Here is a 26,873-nt window from a genome sequence, read left to right as displayed (position 1 = left end):
CAGACAACAGCTTTTAGCTGCCCCACAAGGTTAGAACCTCCTCAGGGTCCTGATGTGTGAAGAAAAGCCACCACCATCGCTCAACCTATTATCCAGCAACCATTTCCCATCGCAGCCTGGGCCGTGACTCACCAGGAGCTGCCTTTCCTGCGGGAATTCACAGACAGTTCCCAGGAGTCGCTCTGACCCCGTTTCACCCGCTGGAAGCCGCAGGCGCTGCCGCAGCGGCAGCTCGGTGAGAGCCCTCCCAGCTCACCGAGCCCCAGCATGCCCTGCCCACATCCAGCTCCTGCCATTCCTGTTCTCTGACAGAACTCCTGCGGGAGGGTTTGATGGATGTGATACACTTCAAACAGCCTCTTCCAGAGCTCCCGAGTCCCCCACCGTCTCCTTTTCCACTAATGATCATTTTGGATAGCAGCTTCTAAGTTCTGTGTGTGTAGAGGGAGGAGCCCTGAAGCCAGGGATGCCAGTGGAATTTCAAAATGTGCTTTCACCGAGCTGGGAAAGGAAAGGTGCTGGAGCAGCTCAGGTCAGAAGCCAAAACTCTTAACAAAGAGACAGCACCACCACAAGTGCCAAAAGGCTTAGGCAGCTTCTCTGCAGTCCTCCTACCTTCCTTTCCAAGCTCCCGCTTTTTTCCAGCCCCAAAGCACACTTCCAGCCAAAAGGCACCCACTGCAGCCACCTCTGTGTGGAAGCAGCAGGGAGCCTGTCCTGCCTCCACCTCACACTGCTCCCATGCCAGACCCAGCTGGCAGGTGGGAGAGCACAGGGAGAAAGGAGCCCACTGATATCTACAAGAGCCCAGCAGCCAGTGTGTTGGTTTGTGGTGGGATTGTCCACACCAGGGAAATAATTCAAGTGTGCAAGACCAAATTAGGGCACAGATTTTATAATCATCTTCATTAGTGACACACTATATGACCTTGGGTAAGTCCCTCCATCCATCTTTAAAGACACTCTCAGAGGAGAGCCACAAGACTTTAATTAGCAGCCCTAAAAGTGCTCAAGATAGCTTGTCTCTCTTCCAAAATAACCAACTGCAGATGAATTGGAACAATCTTATTTTCAAATTCTGCAAGCAACTGGGATCCAGGCTGCTCTCAGATCAGTCACTTCAACAACATAATCAAAGTTAAATGTGCCAGCTGTGCATGAAGGGTTTTAATATGCTGTGCAGACTGGAAAACAGCTCAAAGAATCAATGTTATTTTTCCATGGCTGGGATGTCACTGTCGAACAGCTGCATTATAATCATCTGCAATCAGCAAAATGCCTTTTTTTTTTAATCACTTTCTAGTCTTGGGGAACAGGGCTCATTTTTATTTCTGTCCTACTTAGGAAAGCACCCTTGATCCCTGAGACACCCAGAGCCAAGGGATCAGGGAGCCACTACAGCAGCGTGCCCTGACCAGACCTGTGGCTGATCAAACCCCAAATACCCCAACAGCCTCCTCAGGTCTCAAAGTTGTGCCCAGACAGGAACTGCTCACACTGCTACCACTACCTCAAAGAACAGTAAGTGTATTTCCACAGACGCAGCAAAAATCAGCCCCACTTGCCTACTGCCACTGATCCAAGTCCTGGGATGGTTCCAGAGCAGTCCCTCCCTGTGGAATACCTGAGCACAGCCCAGCATCCTTCTCTGCAAGGGCCACCTCTGCACAAGCACATGGGTCAAGCTGCAAGATGAAGCAAGGGGGGAGGTCTCCCAACTCCATCCTTTACAAAAGATTGAACCTCTTTGATATAATCTACATATTAAATACTTACAAATTAATTTAACATTGAAATATACACCTACTCTGGAGTAAATGACAAGAAACAGGCTGACCATGCAAAAAGAGCTTTGCCCTAACAACTACCAAAATGCTTTATAATCCTCTCCTCCTGTTCAGCATCCTGCAGGGCTCTGCTCTAAGTACTTTGTAAATGAGCACACACCATGGGGATCATTCCCAAAAAGCTCTGTCCCTCCTACCAGCTGCTCAGCAGTGGCAAGTGGAGCACTGGGATTCAGCAAATTGCCAGAGGTGTCCAGTATTTGAAGGGACATTATGCAAGACTGTTTGCATTAGAGGAGTGACAGTGATGGAAATGACAGCAAGCATATACAAGTGCCAAGGATCCAGCTACTTCCACTGCAGCTGGACATGGTCCAGGACTAGGAAATAGCTATCAAATTCTCACTGCAGATGTAAAGATAAAACTTCCCCAAGCTCTCAAAAACATCAGATCTCCAGCAAAAATCTCATCTGAGGTTTCCATTCCAACATCTTTCCCAGGTCAAACTATTCTTCTGGACTTCAATATAATTTGTTTGAGAGTTTCATCCCAAGCTCAAAATCTGAAGAAATATGCAGCAGCTTTGAGCACTTCCCAGCTCCTGGTGAAGGGCAATTTTCCTTACATGGTACCAGCAGTCCCCACTGCTGGCAAAGCCATGTGGGTGAAGGCATGTGCAGCTCAGTTCTTCCACTGCCTATGGAAACATCCTCCAGAATTTACCACGAGGCTGTACAAGTCTGTACAACAATTTAACTCCTTCCTTGGCACATTCATCCTCTGAACTCTGAGTAATCAGCTGCTCAAGGCATCAGATCTGTGCTCCCAGCCCTGGAAAGTATCTTGTGCTCTTTTAAAATGAAGGTTCTGACGTGGAAGAGGTGAAGCTGAACCACCTCCCACAGCACACAAGCAGCACCTGCCTTTTCCACCAACTCTTCCCACAGTCCCTGTCTGCATTTCCAGCTCCATGGACAACCACAGGGCTCTCCTGCCACGATGCTTTAGCCACTACCAAGAGACAACACCACACCACAGACTGAGACAAGAAAAACACCAGTGCCAAAGCCAAGTCAACAGTCTTTCAGTGATGAAACAACAACCCAGGTTGCAGCTCAACTGAATGGATAATTTCAGGAAAGTTCAACATTTTTTGTTTAGTCCATCCTCCTTGAAATGATCTCAAGATTCGGATTTAGAATACAGCTTAACAATTCCTTCAGGCCAGAAGATTTTTGCTAAATCCCAAGGTATTCTTCTTCTCCAGTTTCTTCCTTTTCCACTTAGGATAGACTTCAACTTGTTTTTGCAGACCTGCAAGCAGCAGCTCCTTTTAATTCCAGTGACTAACATCCTTCCTTCAGATCTCTGCCAAACCTCCTGTCTGCCAGATCTGAAGTGTCTTTGGCCTTGTTTTCTGCTTAACTAGGTTGCACATTCTCAAGACAAGCACTCTCAAGTCCATTTGCTAAAGGTGTGATGTTGCCATGCTGCTGGTATGAAACACTGTAATTGAGCTTTACAGGTTTTTTTAACCATTTGTTTCTGTTAGGTAATGCATTTCTTGTATTTTTCCATCAGAAGTTTCTTAGTAGATACTAAATAGACCAAAAGAAATGAAACTCAACAGCCTACGCTGCTGCCATTTCAGCCAGGCAGTTTAGAGGAAGAACCAGGAGAAAATTACCACATGGAAAAAAAAAACAAAAAACAAACAAAACCCAAAAAATAGGTTCGAGGGTTTTTTTACAGTTTCCTGCAAAGGGAGACATAAAATTGCTTGACCACAGCACAGTCAAGCACAGCACAGTAACAGCCTCTGCTATTCTGGTAGATGACAATCACTGTCTGATGCTGCTTAAACCTTGGCAAGAATACACGTGCCACCATAAATGCACTGCACCCTCAAAGTGGGAACAGCAGCACCCAACAGACACCTGCCACAGTGACCAACCTGGGAGCTGCATGGCTTAGGAAGAAAAACCCTTGATGTCTACAAGGGAAAAAATAAAGGTAACATGCACTGAGGAGGCCTAGTTAAGAGAGAGTCAGAAAATCCTCAGATGCAGCAGAACTTGCACAGGTATCCAGGCTCCAAAGCACCTCACAACCCTTCCAACCCAAGGAAGGCAAGTGCTAAATTTGTTATTCAGATTGTTAAGCAGTGCTCCTTAGAGTAAACATAGAGCCATATTTCTTCTCTACTTCCCAACACGCAACTATGCCACTTTATTTCAACCTTACATAAACAAGGGCTCAAACATGTAAGTTTTGAGCAAAGCACAAAGGGCTCCCAATTCCAGGATGCATCAGCAACCCATCCTCTCTTCTGAGCCTTTGCTGAGGGACACTCCTGCTGTGAGAGGCTCAGCTGTCACACAGGTCACAGTCCTGGTGACAGAGCTCTTGCTGCTGGGCTATGGTCTCTACCAGGAAAGGCAAGGCCTGACACCAGCATGGCTCTCCTGGCTGTCTCTCAAGTGCCAGCACAGCTTGGGACTCTGTTTGTCCAAGGCATGTCCCACCCACATCCAGCACTGGGGTCTGCCTCACAAGGAATTCTCTCTTTTAAGAATCTTCTTAAACCAGTTGTGCTGCTTCCAAAATGAGCCATTTCCATGTGGAATTCAGGGCTGTGTGCTCTTCATCAACTGCTGTTGCTCCTTTTTCTTCATCTCTGCACTGAGAACCCCATAGGACATTTCCTTCCTTCTTATGGAGACTCAAGTCCAGCTCACTACATGGTTTCTGCTGCTCTAATATTCTAACTCAAATTCAATCTATTCAGATAAAATAATGGTGAGATCAGGGAAAATTCCCACTGCTTGCACTTGAATATTTTGTAGCTTCTGAGGTGCAAGATTCCAAATGAGTGCATGGAAGTTACCAGCTCCCTGCAGCTGATTTGGCAGCCAACTGCATCCCACCAAAAGAGCAGATTTACACACTGCCAAGGTCACTAGTGAAAAATAAGGCCCCTGCTCAGACACACAATGATCAAGTGAATGTCTCTGGAATCAGTGATGAAAACTAAACCAGCCATTAACTATAAGGAAGAAAGTTGTCTCCTCTTATCACCTACTATTTCAAGAATAGCACATTACATGCAACTTGATGCATTTAACCAGGCCATTTTACAACGAGGTATGCACAGTGTATCTGACCCTCTGTAAATAAAATCCCTTAGAAGAGTCCAACACTTGGCATGAGATGTCCATCACAGTGACAAACAGCTGCTATATGAAATTTGAAGGAGTAAATCCTCCTTTGTATCATTTCAAGGTATTTGTGGGTTTTAAAATAAATATTCAATTTTATTCATCTGCACAGATGAATAAAAGTTACTTCTAAGAATCAGGGCACATTTTAGTAATGCCTTCTCCTATGTCACTTCATTCATTCATATACACTGTGACAGAGAATTGCTGTTGCTGTATTTCATCTCCTTCTTGGATTTCATTTCCTTCTTGGATTTCACTGGTGCCATTCCAATGGTCAAACTGCATCTTCCAAGGAAACCAAGGCCACTGCTTGAGAGCGGATGGAAAAGATGTCTCACAGGCTTGTTTGTACTAAAAATACCAGCAGGAACAGAGAAGTACAGGCTCACCACGAGAATCTGTTTCCCTGCCTGGCCAGTCCACTGGAATCCCTGGGATATTTCCCATACTAGGCCAAGAGCACAAGTCAGCACGAGCACAACTTTAACCTGTCTTTTAAAGAAAGCTGTTAGAGGATCAGAGAAGGTTATGAGCAAACAACTGAAAATACACACTCGTCCCAAGAGCCACTTCATGCTGGCACATTACTGGTACTGTACTGCTTTAGAGAGAGAAAAAAAATTATATTCAGGTGGCTTCAGTCTTCTTTGTATGTTCTGTCATATATAGAATTGCCTTTGGACAAAATAGTTAAGAGGAACAGAGGAGAAGTTACCAGCTCAGGTAACCAAGGGTTTGGTAAACTGGAATTTACAGCCCTCAAAACTGAGTAAAAATGTGCACCCCAGAGGCCAAGCTGAGTGACACCTGGGCAGCTGCTCCAGGGTACAAACACATTCTGCAGCTAACACCACAAGCTGTGTTTGAGGATGTGAAAGACCAGGTTCAGCTGGTTTTACAAAAATATCCTCAGTCTGCTGGTAACAGACAACTGGAGGAACTCAGTGCTGCCCGCTACAGACTCCTCAGATTAGCACTTCTTAAAAATTAATAAAATGGTTTATTTTATATATACATATGTTCCAAAAAATTTATACAGTTAAAATATCAAATTAGTGATCTGGTAACAATACTGTTCAAAATAATCTCTTTTGTATGAACATTAAAATACACGTTTTTAAAAGCGTTTCCTTTTAGTGCTTCCAAAGCACAGCGTGTGCCAAGGCCACCTGAAGAATCTCCGTCCTCCTCACAGGATGAAAGAGAACTGAAGTCGGGGACCTGGGAAGCCTCAGGTGCACTTTCATAATGTCTGCAGACAAAACAGAAGAGAGTCTGAGGTAGATTGTTTAGTGACCATCAGGTGGTAACAGTCACAGGGCTGTCTTTAGCTTTCATTAACACAATAGCAGTTTCTTTACTCTCAATCTACACTGAATCTCAAGTTTAAAGGCATGGCTAGCAGTTCTTGGGAACAAGACCCTTGTCTCTGTGGTGGCAACATGCAATTTTACCAGTGCAGGTGTTTCTGGGAGGGTTTTTTTGGGAACACACGGGCTCTCTCCACGATGCAGACAGTGTGTGCATTTGACAGTGCCCCATTTTAGTGCAACCTGCTGCCTATAGCACGTAAATGTCTAATGACAGCGTTCAAATGAGTAAATTCTCATCACCTGCAGGAGGGGCAGCAATGGTTATTTTCTTCTGCCTGTTGAGCAAAGAGCACCCTCCACAGGAAAAAGCCACACCTTTCATAGCAAATCCTTAAGGTTATAGCCCAGCTTCTGCCGAATCAGGCTCTTAAAGTTAAAGCTCCACTGCTTCTTCTCAGACTGTGACAGTAAAATCACTTGACTGCCGAGATGGTGAGGGCAGCAGCTACGTCCTCTTCCACTCTTCTGTGGCACAGCAAACTCATTCCTGGTCCACATTCGTCTGGCCGGTTCATTATTATCTGCTGTTGACATGATTAACTCTGTTGGGTTGGCTGGTGAAATCTAGTTCCTCTAGTATTCTCTCTAAGTGTTGTATTAAGACCCGTTTTTTAAACCTACAAAAGAGAGGGAGAGCAATATAAATTTCTTCTTCCAAAAATACAGTTGAACAACTCAAGAATGTTCAGCCATGATAAATCGTATTCCCAGAGGCTCTCTGTTTCCAGTAGGGAAAAGCTTGCTTTATTTCTGGCATTAGAATGGCTAGAAAATTTAATTTACTACATCTGCCCCTCCCCAACCCACTCGTATTCTGAGTTGGTCTTCAAGAACAACCTGTTATCTCTCTAATTCATATTTAAACTTTAGCATCATTTACTACCTAAAAATGTAACAGTAGTTTGATCACTAAAACAATTATAATTTAAAGATGTCAAAACAGAAAATCAGAATACTAGCACTGATACACTTTATTATTCACTACCATGATCTAAACTAGTATTAAATTTATGACTCTGAGTAATTTCTATCTATACAAACCTTGCTGCTTCCTTGATAGCAAATTCAATGAAATACTTCTGAATTTCCATAGGTCCTTGCACCTCCTCAAGAAGAGAAAATATTTTTTCATAATCTAAAAAACAGATAAAAATTCAACAGAGTATTAAAAATGAATGTTGCGGATAAAATTTCAGAAAAGCTCAAGAGCCAAAAAGGAAAAACAAAGCTCAGTTTTCATCTATCTCTGTATGATAAAACACATAAGGCAAGAAAAACACCTGCACTAGCTTTAAGAGCAGAACACAGGTGACAGAATAATTTAAAGTAATACTGATGATCTGGGAATTCAAATGTGGCACCAAAGATTAAGGTTCTTTTTAAAAAGCAGCAGGTAGGAACATTTATCCTCAGAAAATGCAGGCTGGTAGAGAGAAGCCTCCCATTTCCATGATCACAGTTAACACACACAGGGCCACCAAACCCTGATCTGGCCTGGAGCCTTTGTTTCAGCAAGCACAGGTTGCCATTACATCTATAGAGTGTGAGCACAACACAACTGTTCCATTAGTACAAGGTAAATATGTCCACTACAGAAGAATAAACTGGACATGCTAAATTGGAAACAAATTTTAAACCAGCATTGTTTCACTATTTCCCATAACTGACCCCTGTATGAATTCATTTGTGGTGCTGTGACCAAGAGTCTGCTCAGAGAGATGCAGCAAGCAGAGGGAGCAAAAATGGTCAGGTCTCTGAACAGATTACATATTCAAGTCACTACAATTTAGCCTCTTTCTCTGATGACTGCTTGAATTCTGCAGCAAGACAGGTGACTCACACTGAACACAGTTTCACTCTGCATCACCATTTACAAGGCATGAATTTGCTATAAAATTGGATGAGCCCACTTTGCATGCAACTGTCACTTTAGTCTTCAATTTTTAAGAGTTTGCAACTTTTAGTGTTTCATCACTAATTAGTCTCACAATTTTATTTTAAAAGATCACTCTGCTATAAACTGTTACTATTCCCTTTCAAGCCTATTCCAAGATGCACACCCTTAGAGAGATGTGCCTTTGCCCTGCAAAAGGGAGTTTTGATGGACACAAAGCAACAAGTGCACTTTGTGTATAGAGGAGCAGGGCAGCCTAAGGCAGAGTATTCAGTCTCATGAGATCATTTGTAACAAAACTAAAACCTCTGAAGGGTGCTGCTTTGACAGGGCACCTCTTACAACAGTTAACCTGTGTTCAAAGGCAAACCAGGGTGACTTGGCACTCAACCTCCCAAGCACAAGCCTAAACTTCAACTCACCTGTCCAGCATTTCCTCCTTTTTTGCCCCTCCATTGCTCATTAATGAGCAATCAGAAATTACTCAAAATCCAAAGTTGTGTGAATATTGAAAATAGCTCCTTCCTTCCAGGAAAGTCTTCTCTTTCACACCACATATAATATATACTACTAAAATAAAGAAACCCAAGTAACTTACTTCTTCCAGGTTTGCGAACCTCTTTCATCACTTTAATTTTGATGTCAGCATTGCTTCCCTCCAACATGGTAGGTGTAATTTTAAAGGAATTTGGCACAGATTCAGAAGTAGACTCCATGGCCCGCTTTTGGTCATCTCCACTCACACTGTAATTCACAGGCCCTCGAATAAGTGCGTTGGTACCGGGTTTATGATCCAACCCATCTTCACTTAAACAATTGAATTCAACAGGCAAGGAGTCTAAGTCATTGGGTAACATCTCATCCTCTCCCACAGCAGCTGGAACCACAGGAGCCATTTGCACAGGTAAGCCATCAATTTGCTTCTCCATTGCCTGACAATTTTCTACTTTCTTCTCTCCGTTGCCATCTTGGACAACACTGTTACTGGTATCTACAAGTGAAAAATACATATCTTACTGGTGCATAGGTGCAGCATCAAAAGAACCAAACAGAAGTAGTTCTGTATCCTTTTTGTCTGAAGTGCTGTGTAGCAATCTGACAGCGCTGGACAACACTCCAATACTTTTATTCAACTGTGGATGTGACCAAGGGAATACTTCCCCTTTGGACTGCTGCATCTTCTATCATTACTGTTAAGTCACCATGTTCTGGATTCCTAATGCAACATCATGACTCCTAAGTAAACTCATGTCTTCCTTCTCTTCCACAAACCCAGCTAACAGAGTTTTCTTCTGACTCCGTTTACTGCAATAGGTGGGTATGAAAATTCCTATTTGTGGGAAACGAAACAACTGTATTTTAACTTTCCTTCTTTGCCACAGAATACACAAAGAAAAACTAAAAGCTGATCTGGGATACTTTCTATCTCTAAACAGGTTTTTTAATTTCAGATTTCATTAGCTGTAGCAGCAACCTGTTCACCTAAGCCAACAAAAGAAACCCACTCCCACATAACAGCGAAGCACGGATGTGCCGGCAGAACCTTTTCCCTTGCTCTCTAGATCCCCCCACCACCTGAGCTGCTGCACCACAGCTCAGCATACCTTTATTTGCTGGGACCCCCTTGAGGCTCAGGTAGGAGGGGGAGCCAGGAGCAGCGGGTGGCCCCTTGCCACCCACGTGGTTGGTGACGACGGGCGGTGCCTGTGGGCGCCGCAGCAGGGGGGACATGCTGCGCCGCCGCTTCAGCGACGCCGGCGTGTTCGGCTCCCCGGGACGCTTGATCTTGTTCTGGGGCCCAGCCACAAACTCATCAGCTTCATCTATCATCATACCCTGAAAAGGAAGTAATAATTTCAGTAGCAGTACAAAGCAGCAACTGCTTGACCAATCCCCCTGGTGAGTTGAGTCCCTCTGCGTTCAGACTCAAGTGGCTTTCAGAACACTTGACGGCTCTCAGAACAGAGACACCCGACATAACTAGAGAGAGCCCAGCGCCACTCTGTAGAGCAGCACGATTCCATACACATTCCTCTTGGACCACATGGGAGACATCCCTCCTTTCCACAGGTTACCAATATATTGTTGTTGTGGGGAAGAAATTCTATGCACAAATTATTTCAAGTTGCATTAAATATAAAGGCACAGCAGGCAGCAAGGCCCCTCCTACCTTCTTGTCCTGTTTAAACGGATTGCCAAATGTATGGAGTCTTTTTGGTTGATCTGGGTCAATTTCCCGAAGAGGTGAAGGCATCATTTTCAGGTATTCCTGGTAATTTCCCATCTGAGCAACAGGAACACTATGAAGGCAGTCTGCAACAAAAACAAGATCTTAAATTAGTCTTAAAATTTAGGCAATACAAACTTCACACCTCAAGTGTTAGCATTAAGAACCTGAACTGATTATTTCCTTTGACTACATAGGATGAGCTAAGACTACAATTGTGGAAATAAGCCTAGCAAGAGCTGAGCTTAATTGAAAGAACAATAAAAAATAAGCAAGTTTAATTTCTATGCCAAGAACTGCATCTTTAAACCACCAGCACCTCAAAAAAACAAAGAGAGCTCCTCTCTGCCTTAAGCCCCTATCACTTTGTAACACATGTCTACTGAACTGTGGTGAATGTGAAAGCTCTCCCATGGAACTTATTTTTAAATTTCAAAGCCAGCATGACATCTTGCATGACAGAAGGCAAAGATTTCCTTCCTTCCCCTTCAGAGTCAAGAAAAGGACATTGTCTGACTCAGCAAGAGATGCAATGGCCACTTCTGCCCCCACACCAAGAACCACTACCTTAAGGAAAGAACAAAAATAGCTGTATTCTCTTCAAACTATTAATGAAGAACTGTGATTCCTTACCTTCATCCTGCCCCAAGATAAGCCTGTGTGTTTTCAGAAGATTGGTTCTCATTCTAGTTAGCTGGTCTAGAAGACTGCGACGAGGAATATCATATGCATTTCTGAATGCCTGTGGCTTCAAATCCTAGTTGTGTAACAAAATAAGCAACTCTCAGTTAATCCACCAGTTCTCATGCATGGAGAAATTCCACTAAGAACTGTAATAATGTTAACTTTTGAAAAATATTCTTAAGTAATTTTAGAGCTTCATAAGTGGATACAAGCAGCTCAGCGGCTGTCTTTTCAATACAACCTTATTGAGCATTAGTGCTTTCAGCTCCATTAAGAGTAAGCACATTAATTTGTGGATGAACAATAGCTGTCTTTTGCAAAGATTGGCACTTAAAACACAGTAATTTTCATTTACCATGGGGTTTTCAAACAGTGTCCCAAAATCAAGTGAAAAAAAATTGCATTTACTCTTCTCCCTCTTTATGTCTACACTGTACTCATCACAGTTCAGCGAAGGTACTTCCTTCCACACTAAATCCATAACAATTACCCATATAAAACAGATGAGATTAACTGCTTAGTCATGCAAGATCACAGGGCTGTTTACCTTGTTTAAAAGTCCTATGTGGAATCCAGCAAATTCTTTAACATTCATTTCTGACAGTCTCAGAGGAGATTCCCCAGTGATCCCTTGCAGCAGTTGTTTAAAATCCCTACTGTGTACCAAGGAGAGGCCACTGGAGTGATTTTTCACTTTTATTCCAATTTCTTGTGGAACTTTCTTACCCACTGAACCTATCATCCGTTCCGATTCTATTTTTGTCTAAAATGGAATCACATCGTGAGTTAAAGAATCAGCAGGCATTGCACATTTCCAGAACAAAACACACAGTACATTAGCAGAATAAAACTACAAATTTAGTTCCCTACTACCTACCCAGGGATACATTGGATTACATAGATTACATCTCAAGCATAAAGAAATCCTAATGTGCTAGCATATGGAAAAATATTTAGCCAGTGTATCTAAATTTATATTCCAGTAGGAGGTCTGTGAATATTTCCTGATTTTGCTGCAAGTCTATGACTCTCTTGTGTCCCTGAAGAGCCATCTTTAAAGGGAAAGAAAAAACAAAATGGAAGGTAGGACCCTCAGGTTACAATACACTTGCATTTAAAACAATAGTCTTATTCAGATATAGTAATAAAATTTCAGTTTATGTTTGAACCTATGAACTAAGGTTTGCCCTGTATGCTTCTAACAATATAAGGGAGAAAAGTTGCAATAGAAATCTGTTTTATGAGTACATTTCCAAAAATGTATCACTTCTCCAATTAGCACAGATTTCTTATTACAGTTACAGAGAATTTTTATGTATTAACTTCTGACTGTATTCAGAGTTTAGGTTTTTTTAACCCACTAGCAATACCTCCAAAAAAAAAAAAAAAAACACCCAACCAACCAAAACCCCAGAACCCACTGTGATTGCAAGCCACTTCCCCCACATCTCCTCCTCTGCACAGTTTGCTTCATTATCTGTGGGAAACTGAATTTAGAGACAGCAGGAGCACAGCAGAATTCTGGAATTGCCTGTGCCTATACAGGAGCTGATAATGCATTCCACACATTCAAACTGTTCCATGTGCTGAAAACGTCTGTGAGAGCCACAGCAGCCATCTTGAGTCATTCCAACTCCACAGTGCAGATAAATCATATCAATTTGCATATCATTGGATTACCAAAATACCACAGGAAGTTTTATGTCTAGTAGATGCTCAGTAATTCAGAGGCTCTGGGATGTATTTTGTGCATTCTTTAAGGCGGAGGATTTTTGCTTTGTAATTTTAAAGGCTGCTTCCCCACTGCTTTCTAGATATTGAACTGCTGTTTTAAGAGCTCCTCATGCTAAGGAGGAAGAACTTCCAGGCCCTTACACCTGGGATGGCAGTCTTGGCAAAGAAAAAAAGATACATAGGATTATTTCCCACCAGGTCACACTTAACACATAGAAAGACTTTGACCTGAAGGAAACAGGAAGCTCAGATATAAAGCATGAACTGTGATTTTACTCCCCACGGACAAGAACATACGTTGTTTGTTGGTTTTTTTTTTTGGAAAATACACATTGCCAAGGGACACATGGAAATAAACATGAGACTGAAAGCAAGCCTTTGACTTCAGCTGTGAAGAACAAATCAAGAGCAGGTATAAATCCAATTAATGATTATCTTTAGAGTTTAAAATAGCAAATATTTGAAGTATAACAGAAGAGGTTCCATTTGCATTCCTCTCCACCACTTACAGAAGGCACAATCACTGGCTACAGAACCATACTGGATTCATCCATATTTGCAGTGGAAATGCTCACCAATCTTCAATTATAATATATGCTGCACACCCATATGAACTCCCACAGGGATTAACTGCTTTATAATGAGATTACCACAAACTAAATAATCAACGCACTTCTAATTGCAAAGGTTTCATCAATACTACCTGTTGGCTGAGTTTTTTAAGGTAAGAGATAACACTGTAACTAAGTCCACAATCTAAATTATCTGATATCAGATTTGGAGCTCCCATCATCCTTAGGGCTTTCTTTAATGGCTATAAGGAAAACAAAATACACAATAGTAAGAGAATAAGTATTTAAAAAAGAAATTTATAAGCTCAATTATAGGAAGCTAAGGCACATAGATTAGTGCTCTAGCTTTTCCACTTTTGGCCACTAAAATTCAAGTCTATTCAGATAACATGTGACATGAGTTTGGTGTCTAACTAGCTCACAATGGACATTATGCCACATCACCAAGACACCACACAGCGTGGTGCCACTGGCAATTTCCACTCAAAGGCTCAGGTCCAGAATAGCCGGGATGATGCAAGTCCATATTGAGGTGCATTGTCCAAGCTACATGTAAAAGGTGACACAGTGCCTCCCTCCACCCTTTATTTGGCCCAGTCAATATTAGCCTCCCAAGTTGTAGCACTTCACCCACATTAATAAACAACCTAATCTGCATTTTCCTTATCCAGTTACAAAAATAATGCCAAATTTGGCTTTTCTGAATGTTCTGAAGTACTTTTGATCAAAATTAATTTAATTTTAATGATCAGAAAACACATTTATTAAACACTTAATATCTTAACATAGCTACTCCTCCTCCTCAGCATTTCTACAAATTTTTTTAATTCTTAAAAATGTTTACTCTAATCTATATACCTCTGAAAGGCAGAAAGTTAACTACCTAAAATGCCATCATAATTATGCAAAAAAACTTTACTGGGAAGAGGTATGATGCAAAGGACTCTGGCCACACCAGCCATTATACCCCGGAGGACTAGATGAGAAGAGGAACATACCAGTAAGTAGTAAGGAGGCATTGTTTTTAAGTAGTTGTCAAAAGCCTGTCGCCACTTCAGATTTGGCTTAAGTTTGTGAACCTTAAACAAGTCATCTGCAACAAGGAAAACAACAAAAGAAGGTGTCATTTATACAGTCCCAGACCTTTAGCTCTGTCCAAAACTTTAAGTGCCAGGTTTCCCCCGTTTTCTCCCCCCATCCATCTCCCAGTGGGGCTTCCCCCAAAAAACTGCTCTTAACCTGAGGTGTGAAGGATTGGGAATCCCCACTCCTAGCTGCAGTAGGTAATCCAGAGCAAGTCCCCATTACAAGCAAACTTACAAGGTACACCAGACTTAAAACACTGCACACAACTACCAGCAGCATGGAAGGTACAACAGATCCACCTGTTAAGAGTTTCACCTCCCTTGCCTCTCTCTTGCACATCAGGGAGTCCCTGTATCTGATTAAATCAAACAACATTAATTTGGTTCCATCTCCATTTTCAAACCAGCTTTCTTCTGTTCAACCTGTATGATGAATTCTGGTCTCCAGTAAAAATATTATTTGGCATCAAAGGGAAAGAATAAAACAAGTCAAATCAGGGAATCCTTCTGGATTTGCTGGACTTGCTGCCAACAGACAAGGGGTCACCTCCAGCCACAACAGCTGCCTCGTGCCAGGGCACCAAAGTCTCCCACAGGTATAGACAAGAGAGAGAAATTGGCTACAAAAACTGCTGTCCTTTAAGAAAGGGGCAACCAGACATTTCTTGCTTTGGGTAGTGTTTTAGAAGCACGTGGCTCACTCCAGGTGTGCACCTGACCTTTCAGGAATGGCTGCAGTGAAGTGTGGGCCTGTTTGCTGTGCACACTGGGAACTGTGCCTGTGGGCTCTACACCAAACACAGCATCCTGCAATTTACCATTTGCAATTATGAATTATCCACTGAAATGAAGGTTCTTAGTAGGATTGTAGCATGCTGGCAAAGTGAGGCTAATGGAAGGATATGCAGGTCTGGAGAAAGGGATGTTCAAAAATTAACTGGGGAGAGCTGCAGGAGACAGAGATGCACAGAAGAGGGTGTGCAAAAGACAGATGTAGCAAAGAAATAGTTTTCTCCACATTGAGTTTTCAGGAAGATGTATTTGGAGAAGAAAATTTGACTTGCATGGTAGTCTGCACAAACTGAACAGATGTTATTATACTACTTCCCAAGTTCTCATAGACAAACCACACTCCTTTACAGGTATTTTTTAATCTAAATGAATTTCTGGATTACATAAAACAACCATACTACAGATGCTACTTCTTCTCTTCCCTGGCTTGAAGAAAGTGGGCCGGAGTGGGAGAGGACAAATCAAAATTCCATTTAAAATCTCAATATACTTCAAGCTTAGCACTATTATCCAAAAGAACCTGGGGTGATATCATGACATATGGCAAAAAAAAAACCAAAACAACAAACCATCCATTCTTATTTCACAGACCTATTTCCTTTTTGCAGCAAAATGCAAGTTTAACTACACCCCTCTCTAAATTCAACACAAAGCCAAAAACTTAAAAAGCAAGATGTTCAGTACTGGAGTATGTCCTAATATTTTACAGTCTATTGAGTACAGCTTGAACCTTAAACCTCTTATCAGCACTTGATTAGTGTCTCACTTGCTGCACTGTGAGATTGTACCACTATGGGCACTGTGACATGTCACAGGCACTCAGTTCAGCCATTGGGGTCCCAATCCACAGCACACTTCTACTCCCAGACATCAAATGCAAAAGAACCTCCCCGATCTCTGCTATCCCAGGAAAAAATTCTCAAAGCAGAGCATCACTCTCCCCACAGCACAAACTCACTGCAGGAACTGCCACCTTCTCAAAAGGGAGGTAAACACAGCCACAAGTTTCAGAGAGAATTTCACCATCAGCATCTTACCTGCCTCTACCTTGAGAGTTTGAGACACACACTGTCAGCAGATTGCAACACAGGCACTTGAAAGGCACTTTTTCCCCTGTGCCCTGGACTGCACATGATAATTTATACAAATAAGCAAACTAAAAATAATCCAGTTAACTATGTCTTTCACAGATTAAACCACAAATTTTTACAGATAAAAATCAAAAAATATTGAAAAAATCCTTACACAATTTAGTTTTACTTCTACCTAATTATTTTCAGATACTAATTTCTGTAAAGTCTACTTAATGCAGAACTCTTTTTATTTCTGAACTCAGAGGGAGTTAAAAGCACTGTATAATTGGGAACACGGTATTAAAAACCATTAGGAACAGGCTGCAAGCAACAACTCAAGGGATCAGGTAAAATCACACAGACCAGTTAACTGAAAATTGCATTGCAAAGTCTTTATCTACTTCAGATTAATGTACAAAACAACCAAATTGTGACAGGAAACAATACACACTTTTAACACTCAGTACTACAGAAGGGGGCTGGATGCATCTTTAAAGATCAGTGAACAGTTAAAAAAAAGAGAGCGTGAGAGAGAGGAGAGTCAGTAGGTAATTTAAGTAGTTCAGCTGGAGTCTAAATTACAACAATCATGCATCACATAACTCAAAGTAAAACTTAATTTTTTTTTTATTTTTTAAATCACCACTCACATTAAATTCCACCTGAGCAAGTACACCACCATTCCCTGTTGACTCCTGTAATTCTCCTAATTAGGCACTAATCCTCTATTCTAGGTAGTAGATTCATGATTTTACATTCACAGAAAACAGTATCCTTTTCCCTGCAAACCATCCAAGCAAAAATAAGGCACTGCAATGGAAAACAGCATTCATCATTACCTAAGAAAGGTGTTGTGTCACTGTTTTCCCCATTGATACAAAATGTATCAAAAGTATTTGGCTGTTCCTTCCAGAGTCACAGCATGCTGCGTTCACACTGGTGAGAACACAGCCCTTAGTTTCCAAAATATAAAACCATTCCTTGCATGTTCTCTCACAGAGCCTGTAAAAGCATCAAAGGAAACTGTCCATGCTGCAGTCCTTCACAGGCAGACATTTTCTAAATGCTCATCCTGTTGCATATTTAGACCCACAGAAAAAGGGTATTTAACCACTTTCTCAAGGCATTTCCTGCAGGGCTGTTTCACTGCTGCTTCTGCTGACACTCCCAATGAACAGTCACTCCAACTGCCCAGCAGTGCTTGCCCTCCCACCCATGCAGCTAAAAGGAACCAAGGAAACATCTTAGGCAAGGCAGAAGCATTTAGAAATATTCCTCATCTTTACTCAGCTCTCCCTAAAATCCCTCCTTCAACTTCTGCTTCATGAACTTGGCTGTACAATGGTTTTAAACAGAACAGCACCTAAAGTACAACAGCTTTGCCACAATCCTTCAAGAGGAAATTTCTATCATCTGTGGGCCAAGTATTCAGCACTGAAGCACATCAGCATCTGCCTGTGAAAAGCTCTGCCTTCAGCAGCCTCCCACTGAACAGAAAGAACTGCAGCCCACCTCCTCAGTTCTGGGAGCAAACCACCACCAAGCTAGTCAGGACTTCTCTCTGAAGCTGTCTGAAAGCAAACTGGAGCTGCTCATCCCACATTATCCATCATGGCCAGAAATGCACCAGAGACCAGGGCTTTTGTCAGCCAACCAAGCACAGTGCATGAGTCCATTAACACATAGACTGTGTGCCTTCACTGTTTCATCAAGTCCTATTAATTGGCTCCTTTACCTTACAAAGCTTCTGAATGCAGGCCCTGGAGTTAAACACCAGCAGAAGTTACAGCATTCCCACATCCACTCTTGTAGAAACCAGGCCATAAAATCACCAAAGCTATAGGATGTGGTACAATTCACCTCCTTCAGCCACGGACCAGTACAACTTCTTTCAGTTTTCTCAAGTATCACCTGCAAGCTGCCTCATGCCTACCTATCTTACCTGTTTGTAGGGTTGTCTTACGTTATTTTTCAAAAAGAGAATTAAAACTTCACCTGCTCAGTAATGCAGGAGGAAAAGAAAAATGCAAACAAAAAATATTTAAACATCTTACTATCTGTTTCTAAGGTTGAACACATTTGATAATAACAGTACAAATATACAGCTGTAAAGTGGTTTATTCTTTGAAAGAGTCACCAGAAGGAACAGAAGTAGATTATCCATGGTATTGTCTCAACCAGTCCTCCAACACAATATTCTACCAGTAAGGCAGGAGCCACTAGAACCACACTGATCAATAGGAGAGGTAGTGGCTGAAAGGAGCAGACTTGTCCTGCTCTTGGGAGTTCTCCACATCCTTTTAAATCTGGGTGAGAGTAATGAAAAATTGGTTTTACACACTCCTATCAGTCCTCTGCTGAACCATCAGTATCCACAGAAGTGTGTATGAAGGTAGACACAGGAGGAGTGCTCTTATCTACCTACAGAGCCAAATACAGAGTCAGTATCGCTAAAATCATCTACAAATAATTTACCAGACATGCTGCTTATCATCTCACTCATCTTCTGTACTGCTAAGTAGAAAAGGGCCCAGATGTGCTTTTGTGTTTAAGGTATATTCCACAGAACTTAATTCTACCATGCCTTAGAGACCAAGGATAAACAAAGCCCTGGAAGGAGATCTGAAGGTAACACTGTGTGTGTCTGTATGAGCAATATGGAATGCATGGGATTCATGACCTCAAGAAAACATCCACTTTACAACTCAGGCAATGAGGAAACTCTGCATTTTCCTTGGAAGAGCCTTCACAAATATAAGAAATGGATTACCAGGTGAGTAAACTGCAGAATAGCACTACACACACTGAAAAGTGCCTTTCCTCAAAGAGAAGAGCTTTACACCCCTGTAAAAAAGAGGCAGGGGGAAGACAAGAGCTGCCAGGGAAGACACAGCAGAACTGCAAATGTCAACACCAAAATGAACAGGGAAGTTAACTTAGGATCAGTGATGGCTTTTCAGCTAGTGGATCTGCTGCAGTATTTCAGGAACCACAAAGTCACTGAAACTCTCATCCTCCTTGCACACTTTGGGACAATTACCAGGCTACATAGATAACTATAAAAGACATATTACGAGCAAGCACAAGTTTCTTCTTTTTTTGGTTATGACCAGGATTATAAAAAAGCATTTCTGAATTGTGTTCTGATCGTTTTTTTTTCCTAGAAATGAATGGAAAAATCCTGTGTAAGACCGCAAGACTCAATTCTTGCTCACTGCTCTTCTGTATCACTAAAAACATTCACAAAAACAAAAAACATCCACAAAAACTAGAACAAAAAAGCCTTAACAGCATCTGCAACTGAAAGGGTTAGTGGCACTCTGGAAACTCCTCTCTGCCATTACCCTTATGCCAGTTACTCACACAGCACCTTTTCATATCATCTTTCCTTAGAAAATAATTTCATTGTGGGAGTAAAAAAACAAAACCAAAACCTGGTCCTTTGGGCAGGAAAGAAATGCAGACTGTTTCACTGCTCAGTTCCTTCTTACTGCTCTGAACTGCATTAGGGAATTCCCTCTTCCCAACACCCGTGACAAACACTGCATCTCATCTTCCAGTAAAAAATAAGCTGCTACAAGAGCAACTGCAAAACCTGGATACACCACACCCTAAATGAGGGAAAAGAATGGAGGTTGAAGCTTACTCCAGGTTAAGGAAGAGGCTACGTGTCTAGGAGGTGAACAGCATCAAACATGCACTGGAAGCAGGTAGCTCTCCTCCTCTGCTGGAGAGAAAAAAAGGGAGAGGGGGTATGAAAATCCTCTCCTCCCAAAGTAGGTTAAAAGAGTTTGCAACATTCTCTACTCTCTGATCTCCATTATTTTATAATGTCTCAAACTAAGGCAGAACACCAACCATTATTGTTTTGCTTTTACTCTGGAGCAGCTGCACTGGCAGTCCAATGCAGATGTGTTACCTACCTAGCAATGGAAGTAAAACAGGGTAGTTGTAAGGCATCACAAAGAGGTTTACACAGGTTAAAGTAGTGCTTGCTTTTAAATACCCAAACGGGTGGCCGAGCTCGCTGTATTTTCCACTGCTACTCACAAATACCTGACAAAGAATAAGAGAGAGCACTGTATTAGAATGAAGAATGTGAAGGACAGTAAAAATGGGGCATTTAAAAATTCAAATCAATCTGAATCCAACTGCATTAAGACAGTAAATTATCAAGCACAGACAAATCTGAACACATCAGGGTAAGAACGGACCTACACTCGCCAGTTGCCCAACTGAGACATGCAACATTTAGTGTACACCCAGGAAGTGTGGAAATGCTCTCCACAGAGTAATCTTTACTGCTTTAGTGAAACTACTGTGAAGTGATGCCCTGAAGAATTTTTGAAATTATTTAAAACAGGTTAGGGACATCTGTTAAAGGAATGTTAAATAAACAAGCTATTTGAAATTAGTCTTCTGACTCAAAAATAGCACAACTAATGTTTACAACACTGATGAAAAGAAATGCAAAACTTTTTAAAGCACAGAAATTAAACAAAACAAACAACCACTCAAGAAACGTCTTGATTGTGCCTAGTGCCAACATTCTTAAAATTGACTTTATTTTTTTAAGTGCACATATATGAGGGTTTTAACCCTGAAAAGCAATACATGTAAACAATATTTCAACAGGATAAAAATGGTAGATGTTCTTGACTGAGGCAAGCAAAATAACCCACATCTAAGTCAAAAATAGTTTTCCTAGAAAAAAATAAGCTTTGCAGCAAATAGCAAGTGGCTTTCCTCTGTTTTTTCAGGGCATTAAGAAACTGGGTTTGTTGCATGGTTTCTATGACAATGAGCCTATTTCTCTGATTTCTAAGGGTCTGATGTGTAGCTGAGAGAAGAAAAGCAGTTTTTAAAAAACAGCAGAGTAATTTTAGTAACTCAGACTAATAATGTCCCTAACAGAATATAAAGGACATTTTATCTAATTAGTTTTTTTTAAGTAACATTAATTTTTCTTCTGAATATGCCTGTCATATTTTCATCTAAGCTGTAGCATTTATTAGGGATACAAAAACAAAGACATCTCCAAATTCACCTTTCCAACTAAAGTATAATACTAAGCATACTCCTGGTGTAGACATGAGGCTAATATTTTAAAAAACACCACCAAGAAGGGAGCCTGATTTTAGAGAGGGCACAGAAACTTATAAAAAAAATTACAAAAGTATCACGTGACAAAGGATTTCAGCAACAGAACTTTGACCTCTTCAAGGCCAATCTAGCCAACAGGATCAACAGCTTCCATTCAATTCCCATTAGCAGCCTCAACCATCTAGTGAAAATGATTTGCAGCTGTTCATTAGGTAACGTGATGGAAACTAGTGCTGGGTTTCCCCTGTAAGCAAATGGAAGCCTGCAGAGAATTTCAATTTAGCCAAAAATGGAACCTGAGGGGTGTATTTCTTAGCAAAATGAGATGGACCTAGAAAGAGAAGTAAATGAGATTACAAAGCCTGTGGAGGGAACACTCAATTCTGACTCCTAATAATTCTCTTAGAAAGGAGGTAAGTGAAACCTTGACATGTTTCTTCTCATCTGCTGCAGAGTTTGAACCAGACCCCAATTCTCCAGGCTTGCAAAGACTGAAGTACCCATTATATTTCTAGAATCAGTACTGATAACCCATTATATTTCTAGAATCAAATCAAGGGCAAGTACCTGCCAGCAGGTATGGGGAGACTTTCGTTCCAAGATGTACTGGGTGAGGGGTGAAGGCTCAAGCTCATACTTGTCAAAAGGAAGCTTGTCTATGACCATGGGCTCACAATCCACACAGGAGAACCTCACCACGGGGTGAGCTGTGCGTGGAGGCTGAAAGGGGATAAAAGGGTATCAGTTTTCACCTATTTATGGTAAACACACCAATTCTCTTAAAAACATCCATAAGCAAGTATTTCACCATCCTGTCTTAAAACACTCAGTTTCCATAGTATTCCTTTGAAGAGAATAAAATACAAGCTCCCGTAACAGAACATAAACTAAATACTTCTCTAACTGAAAAAAATGCTCACACACTGATACACTTTTCCCACCAAGAGAAAAACATGGTTAATATGCCACTATTTATCTTTATATTTAAAAGCCTTCATGTCAATTGAGCTACAACACAGGCTTAAAGGAGACTTCAACTCTTCTTCACATCTTGAAGTCCACAGAAAAACAGATGGGAGAGGGCACTCAATTCACAAAGAATCTCTCAAAGAACTCTCTACAAATCTCTTTTTTTTTTTTCCCTCTTTAATCAGGAGGTGGGAGCAAGGAGAATGGACTGACAGTACCTTGTGCACTTGCGAAGTGCAGGAACAGAACATGCCTAACAAAAGAGAGATGTTTAGATAGGCTAGTAAGGCATGCCAAATGTATGATCATTTCAGTAAGAAAAGGAGAAATTAATACTGCTTTCTCCTCATTTTCTGCAGGGAGTAGCTCTTCTGTTTCAGTTTTAATTCCTCCTGCTAGTGAAAGAGTCCACACATGAAGTAATACTAAGGAAAAAAAACCACTCATTTTTCCATGTTAATAAACTTTATAAAGCTTTGATTAGAACTTAATAGGCTAACTATGATTTGCACTACATGAACTAACCTACAGTTCAATTTTTTTACCCTTTTAAAACCATTCAGCAAATTAACTAACCATACACATGGAAGTGAACTTTCTGGATACAAGAAATGGCACAGGTTACAGTATCCATATTAGATTATACTATTCTGTTAACCTTTTAAAGCAAAGTCACATAATATTATAAACAGAGAAAGTAAAAACTACTCTGTCCATTATTTATTTCCAGTCTGTTCAACTATTAGTGTAGAATCCTTTTTTCAGTTCTTGTTTTACTTACCAGTGTTGGTGAATTCTGATCAGGCCAAAAAGATTCTGGGATTGGCCAATGCCCCACAGGAACACCCGTTTTAGGGTTAGGCCGTACATAAATGAGTTTATGACAACTATGCCACGGCTGAGAAGCAAATGAATTGATGGGCCTGGATGAATCAACAAGTCCATCTAAAATTTAAACAAAGCAAAATAACAAAAAGAAAATGAAAAGCTACATGCATGCATTTGTCTGCTAGCAAAATTTCTGTATTAGCAGCCAGTAAGGCATTTCATTACTCGTGTTCCAAAGACATACAGATCTTTACATCAGAGGCTGAAGTAACCTATGCATCCAGGTGTATCACACAATCATCTGAGAAACAATTACAATATTTGCCCTGATCTCCCTTCTGCTCCTGTGGCACAGCCATTACACAGTGAGTGCAGCAAAGCATACTCACATACTATGGAAAATGTATTTGCTTAAGCTCAGTGTCTGACACAGCTCCCACAGGCAGCACCAAGATACTGCTGCTGGTTCTGCTGCACCTGGAAAAGCTGAGAACTGGCATTTTCATTTCTACACGGGCTGCAGCACTCACTGACTGATGCTGCCACACATGGGAACTCAAAGAGCAGCAAAGTTACTCGGAGAAGCTGGATCCATCTTGCAGGAGGCAGCTTTTGCCACATTTTTAATTACAATTCACAGATCACTTAAACCCCACGGCCTAAGTTTAGGGGCTGCAAAGGCCAGCCTTCCCTACCAGCAGAGACACTCCTGCATGCTGAGGATAAAGAACTTTGTAGCACTACAGATGTAACCAGCAGTTTTCAAAGACTGTTCTTCTAAGCAAACAGCACAGCAGAGATCACCCACTTAACAAATCTTCCTTGTTTTAAAAAGATTTTACAATAGTTTTCCTTCCTTTAAAGAATTAGCCAGTAATACTGGGGAAACCGTGTTTCAGTGGCACATCAGTTTGGTTTCTCTGCAGTATAAAAACAGTGATTTTTACAGCTTGGGTAAATCCTATTGTATTTCTCTCTAGTTTAGGACTTTCTCAACTTCCACAGAAAAGCAAAGCCTTGACATTTTTATACATTCATATCCACAGTCCATCACCATTCAAATGTGACAGAAATGAAGGTAACAAAACCCCCAAATTTCACCATTCTGCCACACAGGAGAGAACATTTGGGCCACCAGAGACATTGGGGAATTTGCTGCTGTGCTGTCCAGCACAGCATTATAGGAAAGCCTTCTTTAAATAAGCAAAAGGAGAAATCAAACAGAAAAAGCTGATTCCAGAATGAAAGCAGGAATAAAGCTGGCTTTGCTAGAATGTTCAGGTGATGCCAAAAGCTATTACGTTTTCTGATAATCCAGGATACTAACTTCCTAAAATGGCCAGCCCTCTCCTCTTTCTTTAAGCCATGAACTTCTGTAAATCTGAACAACTGCTTCATATTTGGAGTGCACTTTCCTCTTTTCCTCTTACGCACTAGACTCAAGGCAGCAAAGTAACTCTTTGTTCTTTGCAGTTTTTCAGCCACAGCTAAGAACATTCACCTACACCTTACTGATCTGTGATCATTTAGCAGAATGAAAATCTACAGAAAATTAAGCATTGAGATTACTTTAGAGATGTTTAAGTGTTTAAATACACTATTGCTAGATTTAATTATTTTAAGTACGGTCCTGACAACACTGTAATTCAAACTTAAATGCTTCCTGCAAACACTCACTTTCCTCAGCCATCCGAAGAGGTAAAAAGAGTGACACAGAGCCAGCCAGCAGTAGATGATCCATACAAGCATGTGCAGACATATGGCATCATTTACCTTAGCAAGGATCAAACTAACACTTGTAAAAGGTGTATCCTATACACTACAGGGAAAAGCTGGCAGGAAGGACATGGAAGACACTTAAGGACATCTACACACAAACAAAACATTTTGTCTTAAACATTAGGAACAGGGGAAAAAACCAACAATCACTGTACCTTCTCCAATAGGAGCTGGGTCTGGTCCTGACTTCTCAAAGTTAATAACAACTCCACTTTGGACTTTTTGAACTAAAGATTCTAAACACTGATTCAACATTCTTTGTGTCCGGACGCAGTACGAACGACCTATGCAAGAGAGAAATTACGTGGGGAAAGAGAAAAGCAAATTTTGAGTAGTCTTACTTAAGGAAGATGTTTTATCATCTAAGTCATACTGCCAAGGCTTGCAATTTTATCCAAAATAACAGCAACAAACTCTGTACAAGTTCATGCAGAAGGCAAAGTACTTTGCAAATGCAATACAACCAAGAAAAAGCACCAAAACCCCACAACCTGTTGAGATTCTGTTACTAAAAAGAGGTCGTTAAGGCTTCATCAGGCTGGACCAAGGCCAAGTTTATAGAGGCCCTTAGGAAGGCTTGATTTCACCAAGAATATGTAATCTATCTGCTTTTGTCTACCCAAACCTCCTCCTCCCACACAACAATTTCTCCAAGCACCGATTTAAAAAAAAAATCTAATCAACATATCAAGCAATAGGATCCAGAATTAATTTTTTAAGATTAAATTTAGCTTATCAGCCCTGAAGCAGAATTAACATCTCACTAATAGCAGTCCTGCTCAATTCAACACTTAAAATCAGAAAAAAAGTTTAAAAAAACCCCTTATGATGAGCAAAGCCAACATCCAGAATAACCAAAGAAATTTTCCAAAACCTTCAACTGCATTTAGAAAATGCTCTCACATCTAGATCTGAAATAGGAATATTGCTTTATTTGAAAGTTCCCCTGTGCTACTGAAATCCAAGAAAGCAGCACAGGGATTCACATGGACACACAGTCATTCAGACAAACAAAACAGAGGTGAAGGTGAATTAAAGGAAAAGAAAGATTTCAAGGCAAATGCCAAATGTGAAGCAAAGCAGAAAAGCATCCAGTTACCTCCTGTGACCTCACACATCTGTGTGATAGCAGATTCATCAGTAGGCACACTCCCAAGCTGCTCTGGCTCAGCAGATGCAGCTCCTGGCAGACGCAGCACCAGAGCAAACAGCCTTTGATCCCAGCGGAATGGTTCTTTGGTTAGTTCACTTCCAGGCAAAGGAGAATTCAACGGAAGATGAAGCTGGTAAAAAAAGATTTAAGAACATTTTCCAGTATTTGACAAACCAGCTAAAAACATCATATCCAAAGTCATTCATTTATCTGTAGAAGACCCAGTTTTCTCCAACCCACTAATTTATCTGAAGTTCTCATCTCAAAACCCTTACAGACTACGAATTTAGGGGCTGGGCAGTGACAGGATAGCTGGTTTCTATTCTCTATAAAAACAGGTCAATGATGAAGAAGTACAATTAGCAGGAAAAAACTGATTAATATTCATCTCAGCATAGCACCAACCAGCTAAACTAGAAAGAACTTAATGAAAGTTTACCTCCTCCTGGACTCCAGCTGTATTTGTCAGTTTGTTTCCATCTGTGATGGTAATCAAAATAGATGGCTCCAAAAAGAACGGATTCCTTCCCTACAGACAAAAGCACAAGAATGCTAAGAGCAACCTTAACACACAGGCTGAGAGGCTTGTATTTTTGTC

At 41.1% G+C, this 26,873-nt stretch overlaps 1 protein-coding gene across 6 annotated transcripts in view; it reads right to left on the bottom strand.

Moving 5' to 3' along the window:
- Positions 1 to 6,018: 6,018 nt before the first annotated feature.
- LOC311158078 (integrator complex subunit 6-like) overlaps positions 6,019 to 26,873 on the bottom strand; it is a 39,697-nt gene continuing 18,842 nt past the window's right edge. The window contains exons 4-19 of one of the 6 annotated variants that reach the window (XR_014616440.1): positions 26,715 to 26,804; positions 26,222 to 26,405; positions 25,278 to 25,406; positions 23,297 to 23,460; positions 22,114 to 22,266; positions 20,367 to 20,499; positions 14,492 to 14,586; positions 13,625 to 13,735; positions 11,735 to 11,950; positions 11,137 to 11,260; positions 10,447 to 10,589; positions 9,881 to 10,112; positions 8,875 to 9,267; positions 7,424 to 7,517; positions 6,623 to 6,999; positions 6,019 to 6,261 (exon numbers count right to left, since the gene is read on the bottom strand). Coding sequence is in view for 4 of the 6 variants with exons in the window: in XM_084213205.1 (XP_084069331.1) it covers positions 6,900 to 6,999; positions 7,424 to 7,517; positions 8,875 to 9,267; positions 9,881 to 10,112; positions 10,447 to 10,589; positions 11,137 to 11,260; positions 11,735 to 11,950; positions 13,625 to 13,735; positions 14,492 to 14,586; positions 20,367 to 20,499; positions 22,114 to 22,266; positions 23,297 to 23,460; positions 25,278 to 25,406; positions 26,222 to 26,405; positions 26,715 to 26,804 (2,361 nt within the window). In the remaining 2 variants the exon portion in view is untranslated. Of the gene's footprint in view, positions 7,000 to 7,423; positions 7,518 to 8,874; positions 9,268 to 9,880; positions 10,113 to 10,446; positions 10,590 to 11,136; positions 11,261 to 11,734; positions 11,951 to 13,624; positions 13,736 to 14,491; positions 14,587 to 20,089; positions 20,171 to 20,366; positions 20,500 to 22,113; positions 22,267 to 23,296; positions 23,461 to 25,277; positions 25,407 to 26,221; positions 26,406 to 26,714; positions 26,805 to 26,873 lie in introns of those variants that run through there. The other 5 variants (XR_014616441.1, XM_084213205.1, XM_084213206.1 and 2 more) reach the window with 5 other exon arrangements.

Source organism: Fringilla coelebs (genome assembly GCF_963513975.1).
Source record: "Fringilla coelebs genome assembly, chromosome: 11".
Classification (NCBI taxonomy): Eukaryota; Metazoa; Chordata; class Aves; order Passeriformes; family Fringillidae; genus Fringilla; species Fringilla coelebs.
Note: the sequence above shows the minus strand (reverse complement) of the source record. Positions and strands in the feature narration are given on the sequence as shown.